This window comes from Helianthus annuus, chromosome 6 (genome assembly GCF_002127325.2).
Source record: "Helianthus annuus cultivar XRQ/B chromosome 6, HanXRQr2.0-SUNRISE, whole genome shotgun sequence".
NCBI lineage: Eukaryota > Viridiplantae > Streptophyta > Magnoliopsida > Asterales > Asteraceae > Helianthus > Helianthus annuus.
Genome location: NC_035438.2, coordinates 33,309,911 through 33,318,744, shown reverse-complemented (window position 1 = coordinate 33,318,744; position 8,834 = coordinate 33,309,911). Strand labels below are relative to the sequence as shown.

General features: G+C 38.0%; 1 protein-coding gene across 1 annotated transcript; it reads left to right on the top strand.

The window, feature by feature from the left end:
* The first annotated feature begins 5,268 nt into the window (after positions 1-5,268).
* Positions 5,269-8,575, top strand: LOC110865158 (11-beta-hydroxysteroid dehydrogenase 1A). The gene is made up of 6 exons (XM_022114381.2): positions 5,269-5,617; positions 5,697-5,895; positions 5,991-6,070; positions 7,777-7,908; positions 8,010-8,162; positions 8,248-8,575. Exons 1-6 carry the CDS (start codon positions 5,423-5,425, stop codon positions 8,434-8,436), a joined length of 948 nt encoding a protein of 315 aa, XP_021970073.1. The 5' UTR covers positions 5,269-5,422; the 3' UTR covers positions 8,437-8,575.
* The last annotated feature ends 259 nt before the right edge of the window (positions 8,576-8,834 follow it).

Here is an 8,834-nt window from a genome sequence, read left to right as displayed (position 1 = left end):
TTGTTGCCAAATTGTTTTCGAATTTCAGCCTTTGGAATAGGAGGACACTGTGTAACTGTAACTTTAGGTCCTGCCTTTCCCAAGAACTTACTCGTCGAATTCTCAAAGACTTTGCAGATTAAGGATTGATTAACGTTCTTAATGGGAAAATCTTTGTCTGAGTAAATTTTATCATCACCAACTAGAGTGTACAGCAAATTCACACTCTCCGGCTCTCCTGCAGATGAGGACTCAGTTGCAACAGTCTTAGCGGGTTGAACAGGGGGATCACATAGAATGTGATTCTCAAGAGGTATGTCCTCATTTTTGGCTACCGCATCAGACTTTGCTGGGACAGTATCGTCAGATTCATCATCAGACGAATCAGCATCCTCAATCACAACTGGAGGATCTTGATTCTGTTCAGCACTCACAAATGTATCTGCTGACACATCCGAATCTGAGGATACTTCCTTTTGGTATCCGAGTCCTGCAGCAAACTCCTTAACATCTAGAGGCACAGAAGGTTCAAAGAAAACTCTGTCCTCTTCATCAGGCATGGCGTCATAATTATGTCTCACTGGTGGTGGACACTTCTTGTAGCCTATGCATGTGACATCTCTCTTTTCCTTCTGAACGTCAATGATGTGATCTAACACATAGCTAGAGCTCAAATAACTGTCTAGCTTGAGTCGGATCGCATCACTTTCGGTTTTCACACAAGCCATCTCTTTTTGCATACTCTCAAGGCGCGATATATACAAATTAATATCAGTTTGTTTCCTTGAAACCATTTTAGTCAGTTCTGTTTTATCCTTCTTTAATGTTTCAATTACTGACTTAAATTCTTTTTCATGGTTTTCATAAAACATGTTGGCTTCTGTGCATTTAGAGAGGTCCACAGTCAACTTCTGATTGTGGATGAATGTCACATCATATTTCTCTTGCAAAGCCTCATGCTTGCTTTGCAAGTCACACCTATCAGCACTCAAGGAACTATGTTTGTCTTGCAAGTCAAACAAACTAGCTTGTAAAGCATCATGTTTGGCTTGCAACTCAGACATGTTTCCTTCCAAATCAGCACACCTAGCATGTAACCTAGCACATTCATCACAATTAACAGCAGTGGGTTCATCGACACATACCTGACTTGATGAACCGTCGACATTAGCCATAAAGGCTGAATGGAGAGAAGACGAAGAGTAAGCAGCTTGATCCACCAGAATAGATCTTCTTTGAGTTTCTGCTACAGCTTCCCCCAAGAGTTCATCAATGTCAATATCATCCGAAACATTGGATGTCTCACCCACATGATCATCACCAGAGTTGGATGATTCTTCATCAACACTCCTGCTGTATCCAGAGGAGTCTTCATCTTCAGACGATTCATCACCACTGGCAGAAGATTCTCCACCACTGGTGTGAACTAGCTCCTTCACAATCTGAGCAAAACATGCTGTTCCATCAGGAGCATCACCACCCAACTGGATTGACCAGTCACAACCTTCATCCACCTGAACTGCAAGTGCTCGGTTGGTTTGGTTGTTGACAGGCACCAATGTACGATCATTGTTTCTGTTCTGCTGGTTGCCTTGGTTCCTGAAGGGGTTTTGATTCCCGTGCTGGGCTGGCTTTGTACATTCCCTTTTGAAGTGGCCCCGTTCACCACAGTTGAAGCACTTAACAGCTTGCTTATCGAACCCATACTTGGTGTCTCGCTTACTTTCCAAGCTGGTTCTGCCAGTACTTTCCATCCAATCCTTTGCTCTTCTCACAGCACTCGCAAAGGCCCACTTGATGTCCATCAAGTCCATCTCTTCCTTATCAATCTGCCTGTAATCTTCTTGTGTCAGATTAATGTTTCCAATCTGACCTTCTATCAACCCACAGTACGCGCTCACTACAGTGTTAAGCAGCTCCATGTGTTCCTTAGCTACTTCTACACTGATTTTAGAAAAACTTGAAGTGTCAAGCTGTACTGTATTTGGCTTTGATTGTTGACCTGCAGCAGATGATGTTCCTCCATAACATGCATATTGTGGTTGTTGAGCAGGAGGAGGAGGAGGTGATTGTATTGGATTTCCATACAGATCTGTGGTTGGAGACGGCTTTACAGGAACTTGCACTGGATTGCCATACATATCAGTGCTTGTGACAAACGCCGTTTGAAGTGGAGCATGTGAACCGGCTTTTGCAGATGACGTAGTGGAGGTGCCATAATACATCTCTGGATTCTGTGGCACTGCAACTCTCTTTGCCTTCAACGTTTCTTCCTGATCCTTGTTTTCCAGAAGCTGCACGAAATCGTTGATATTTGTGGTTCTCAACGTTCCGTTGTACTTCAAGATTTCCAGGAAGTTGTTCCATTGAGGAGGCAATGCATCGGTAAACTTCTTTACCACCTCTGTTGGAGTCGTTGTGACTTCAAAGTTGGTCAGCTCAGTAAGTAGGTGATAGAAACGGCTTGTCATATCTCCTAAGGACTCCTTATCCATACATGTGAAGCCATCGAATTCTTTCTTCAGTAGATCTCGTCTTAGTTGACGTGTGGCTTCATTACCTACTCCTCTTGTCTTCAATGCATCCCACAGCTTCTTCGTTGTCTTGAAACTGACGAACTGATGATAAATATCCTTGCTCAGTGCTTGAGTGAGAATAGCGTATGCTTTCTTTTCTAAGTCATACGTCTTCTTTTGATCATCAGGAAGATCGGCAAATGTAGCTGTCGAAGAAGCAGCAACCTCGATAGTTTGATCGAATTCCGTAATGAACCGTAACCACAACTCTGTATTTTGACCAAGAATGTATGTATGGAAACGATCAACCCATCCTGGATATTCATGAAGATGCATCAACTTTGGAGGCCTGTTCAAACTTCCGGTTTCACTTTCGCTTAGTAGAAGACTTTGAATACTCGGAGTTTGATTTGAAACAAACGCCCATTGACCAGCTGGAGTGGCATTTGCTTGTGAGGATGTAGAAACTGGAGATTCGGCCCATGATGGAGATTGACTGGTATTCATGTATTTTCCACTGTCTGGAGCCGGACTTCCCCACCAACTCGGATTCATGATAGGTAAGCAAAATAAATGCTAAGTAAGAATGATCCGAAAGATACACAACCGAAAGATCCTGGTCGAAGGATCTGAAATCACAGAAACTTGTTAGCAATAAACTGACCACAGTCGAAAGATCGATTTATTGTTCGAAGGATCAACAGTATTCGAAAGATTACTGTTGACTCTCGAACAATGACTTCGAAGGATTCAAGAGCTCGAAGGATTCCCTTTTGAAAGATCCTTATCTTTCGAGTTAACTCTTTATCTTTCGAATAACAGATCTCGAAAGATTCACCAATACGAAGGATCCTAATCTTTCGGACACTAATCTTTCGAAAAGATTCCTCTGTCGAAGGATATGTTTCAGACTTCGAAGGATGGGTCGAAGGATATAAATCTTTCGAGCCCTCCTTGATCGAAAGATATCGAAGGATGATCTTTCGATGTCGAAAGATATCTTTCGAGAGCTCTGACACAATCTGATCTGATGTGAAAGGTTGGTGAAAAGGTGACAGGGGTTGGTGAAGTTGCTTTCGGCAGAAGGGATGTTTCTGCACAACTTTCCACCAAACTTTTGACTTTCAAAAATTATACCCAAAAAGGCAAAACCTTATCCTCAAGTTCAGTCACCGGAAACACACCGGAATACCACCGGAAAACACAAAGTTTTCTAAAAACCAATTTTATGTTACCCAACCCAAACTTGAACACTCCCGGTTAGTTTAGACACGTTTTTACTCAAAGAAAATGCAAGAAACTTAGTAAAAACAGGTGCAAAACCAGGTGTTTCAACACACCACAACTTGTAAAAACCCGGTTTTAAACAAGGTAAAGAGCGAGGCTCTGATACCACTTGTAGGTCCCTTTTCGCGGAGGATTACGAACCTAAACCTTGTTATACAAACCTACTAGCGAGTGCGGAATCCAAGCTAGCAAGCAAACCGAGTTAGTAGCAAGTAGAGAAACAAACACACAAAGATTCACCGATTAACACTAGTCGTATTAATGCAATGAGGGTTTCGGTTACAAGCTCAATGTTTACAGAAGTGTTCTATAAACTCTCTAAGTGTGTGAGTGAGTTCTGGGCAGAATGCTCTCTAAGCTTCTATCTCTCGGGTGTGTGAAAATGGCAGAACTCTAGAACTCTCAACACATGCATGGGTATATATACCCAGCTCAGCAGGTCTGCTCGAAGGATTCGACAGATGGTCCGAAGGATCATCTGTCGACCACATGTTACACGAAAGATCAGCATGGACCTCGAAGGATCATCCTTCGAGGTCTAATGGTCGAACCATGGTCGAACCATATCTTTCGATCACCTCGAAGGATCAGGTGTATCCTTCGAGGCTATCCTTCGATCAGAACATCTTTCAGCTGTTGTCCAAGTCAAACCGGAGGATGGTTGACTTGGTCAACTTACAACACAAATCAGGACATCGTTTATATCAGACCGAATACAGACAAAGTACAGACACAAGTGCACCAACAGGCGCAATATAGAGGTGACTTCCCAAACTTTTCGCTCAATAGTGGAGAGTACCGGACAGGGCCTGATATTTCAAAGGGCACGGTATTCTAAAAAATCCGATATACATATGTAAAAAAATAAATTAATAGGGTATACCTATACAAACACCAATATAGGCCCACTTACAAAACTATTTTTATGGTTTATATTAGTTATTAGCTCATTGCCATTAAGTTTAGACCTTTAGTGAGCCCAATACTCAATTTTGTTAAGGCCTAAAGGCACGTTTTTTCGAACTCGAACATGGTACATGAATTCTCAGAGTCGGCCCTATAATTTTCGTATATAAATTTTTTCGTATATATGTTTTTAGCTTCGCCACACTCCCCTCTCATGTTTTTTTCTTTCCTCGTCTCTCCTCTCCTCACTCTCATGTATTGATTCAATAACTTTATAATATTACTTTTTCACACTGCATGTGCCGATGTGCGTATTAAAGCGGGGTGCTTTGGTACGAGGTCATTAGATCAGTCCTTGTCTGTTGACGTTACCCCAAAGCGTCCCGCTTTAATCAAAATGGAACGTTTTAGGGTGTGTGAATAGACCAATGAGGTGTGTGGATAGCCTTAGCCTATAATTTATATACCATTATAATATTACTTTTCCAAGGGTCAATATGGACAGAATAGTCCAATTTGGACGGCTCAGTGTTCAACAACTTTGAGAAGTACAGTCATGTGCCTCTTCATTCCAAAGATTCATTCGGGTGGACTTTATATTTTTAGTTTCTAGCAATGAAACAAACAATACAAGAATGATAGACCATTTCGGTTTGCGTATTTTATATTTAAGAGCCTATAAAAATATGACTCTAAAGAAGATAAACTTAGAGTGGTGGTGTGTGTAGCCAACCATGTATGAAGCCTACTTCAATAACAAGTTCACAAATCTCCTTGTGTTTTACATTTACTTGTTAGTTTTCCTTCTTCTTTCACCGTTTCTTTTCGTTTGGGAACTCTTCAACTACGTCGGTTCATGTTTCCGATGTAAGGAAAACATGTCCGGAAAAGTGGTCTTAATCACTGGTGCTTCATCTGGACTTGGAGAGGTACATAACTCTCTTATATCTTTATAGAAAAGATGGTTATGATGATATATTTATTTAACTTGTTTTATGAAAATGGCAGCTTATGGCATATGAATATGCAAAACATGGCGCGTATTTAGCTATTATATCCACACAAAAACCAGAGAGTCGACTCCAGCAAGTAGCCTTAAGAGCTCGTGAACTCGGCTCTCCTGATGTTCTTTTCATGTTTGCGGATGTGTCTAAGGTTGACGAGTGTAGGATGTTTGTGGATGACACCGTTCAACATTTTGGTCGTTGTGGGTAACTCGTAGCCGCCTAATTAACTGCCTACTTTTTTTTCTCACTTCACTTAGCTTTGTGTGAATTAACATGCTACTCAATGTCTTTGCAGTGGATCATCTGGTGTGTAACGCAGGAATCGGACCCCTTTATACTATCAAGAATGATGTTACCATATTCCTACCGGTTATTGTAAGACAAAACAAATAAAACAAAGTATTTTTAATGATTTTATTTTTGAGTATACTAGAAATTCTAAATTTAATTTAGGGTAAATTACTTTTTGAGTCCCTGTGTTTTAGTGGTTTTAACTAGTTTAGTCCAAAAGCAAAAAGTTTAACGACCCGAGTCCCTATAAGCATTTTCATTAACCATTTGAGTCCTTTTGGGTCCAAATTTTAACCTTTTGAATCCAATTTTTTGGACTCAAATCGTTATAAAATGAAAAAAATTGGACTCAAAACGTTACAAATAAATGGCTAGGGACTCAGGGCATTAAACTTTTTGATTTTGAACTAAAGTGGTTAAAACCACTAAAACACAGGGACTCAAAAAATAATTTACTCTTTAATTTATTGTTTAATAATTTTCCTTCTCAATTTCTTTTAGGCTAAACCCTTACAGAAATTTCTTTTATTTTTAAACACTTACAAGAAAACCATAAAGAATGTTAATAAGGATTTCTTTTAGGCTAAACTATATATAAACCTTTAAAAATTTCTTTTACACATACTAATTGTTAATAAGGATTGGTATGAATACTAAAATTATACTGGACATGTCTACTCTTGGTCATTTGTTACAGCATATATTTTTGTAAATCGTATATAATTTACGTCAAATATTAACAAGAACATGTAAATAGATTAAAACGAGTAGGTCTGTAAATGAACCGAACGAACATGAACAGATGCATGTTCGTGTCCGTTCATTTAACTTTAACAGAACACAAACACGGACATATAATCAAACACATTTTTTTGTTTATGTTTGTTTATTAAAAAATGAGCATGTTCGTGTTGTTGTATGTTCGTCCGTTTAAAACTAAACGAACAGTTCACAAACATAAACGAACATAAACAAACTAACTTAAACGAATATAAACAAAGTTAAACGAACTTATTAAGTAGTTAAAAAGTTCCTTTTATGGTTATTATTTATATAAATATAACTACTTTTATTTAAACTGAAACGAACAAAAACAAAGGAACATAAACAAATCTAAATGAATGAACATATACGGCTGTTGACAAACATATATATGAATGAACAAATCATATAAACAAAAAGTTGTGTTTATATTCGTTTATTTACATAACTAAAGAAAAATGAAAGTGGCATGAGGAAAGGTAAAATAAGAAAGTTATAAACTATCAAAGGGATCATAATAATGTAATAATTTTTATTCTTACTTTTTACTTGTGCACACATTTATTTATTTATTTATTAACAGTTGCAAAGAAATGTACGTGTCGCAAGGAATTACTTTTAGTTATTCGTAAATAACTGAAAAAAAGTTAGGGAAAACTCCGTGTCGCAATGAATTACTTTTAGTTATTCGTAAATAACTGAAAAAAAGTTAGGAAAAACTCTTCCAAACTGTATATCTAAAGACGTAGACAAATTACCTATGACTCATAATTTCACATGTGTAAGAAATCAGCTAATTTGAAGTTTGTAATCTACGTATATTAAGTTTTACTATATTCATTCATTATCACTCATTATACACGTAACACATATAGATACAAACTTCATGTATATCCAATTTTTACAAACTAATTAGAGTTCTTATAATTTTCACGCAATCATAAGAGAGAAATAATAAATTTTCCATGTTTTAAAATTACGTATTTGTTGTTTTGTTATTGTGATGACTAATGAGATCTTGCACACAGGACATAAACTTTTGGGGATCGGTTTATCCAACTCACTTTGCAATCCCACACCTCATGAAAACAAATGGAAAGATCATCATCAATGCCTCAGCTGCTGGTGTGCTGAACCCACCTGGAGGCGGCTTCTACAATGTAAATATCCTCTATTCAACCAACTTATTAAAATTTTATGTGCCATTTTTCTTATTTAACTATAAATAATATAGAATGGAATTGAACACAATCTCTTTCAGGCAAGTAAAGCAGCATTGATTAGCTTTTACGAGTCCCTAAGATTTGAAGTTTCCCCGACAATAACAATAACAATCTTGACGCTCGGGTTCATACAAACAAACTTCATAACAACCAAATATTCAAGCAACGGAGTTGGTGCGCGTTTAAAGAAAGTAAGTAATGTTGGTTCATTTCACTTGGAATAGCAAAGTGCCTATTTATATATATTGTTAGTAATAAGCTACTTTAATTTGACAGGATTTGAGAGATCTATTCCCGACAATGGAGGCTGAAGCATGTGCGAAAGCCATTGTTGATGGTATACGCAAAGGTGCTACATCCATTACAGAACCAAAATTCTTTAAGGTTTTCGTATTGTTCAAGTTCTTGTTCCCAAAACCACACTATTACTACTCAAACATTTATTCTTCCTTAGTAGAAGGCTAAAAAGGGATGGTCGGATAAACTTTTGATTGGAGAAGTGTTGGTGTAATTATTAATTTAGGGAGTTTCATGCTTCTTGCATATATGAAATCTTGTGTCTTCTCCCTAAGTATAACCAATTTATTAAGAAATGATATAGAAAGAAAATTGTTTATAAGTTCAATTGAATCTACTAAAGTTGTACAAAAGCGTTAGCTTGATTCCACCCAAATTATATACATGAGACCATTAATTTGTGTGACTATTATAATTGCTAACTTAAAACGGGTACAAATGTGCAAACACCACCTGTTACTATTGTTTGTCGCTACCACCTGCTAGTCATTTCCCCCACCTCCACTGCCGCTCCCACCACCACCTCGCCCACCATGACCAATGTATTCGCCTCCTTCAGCACAACC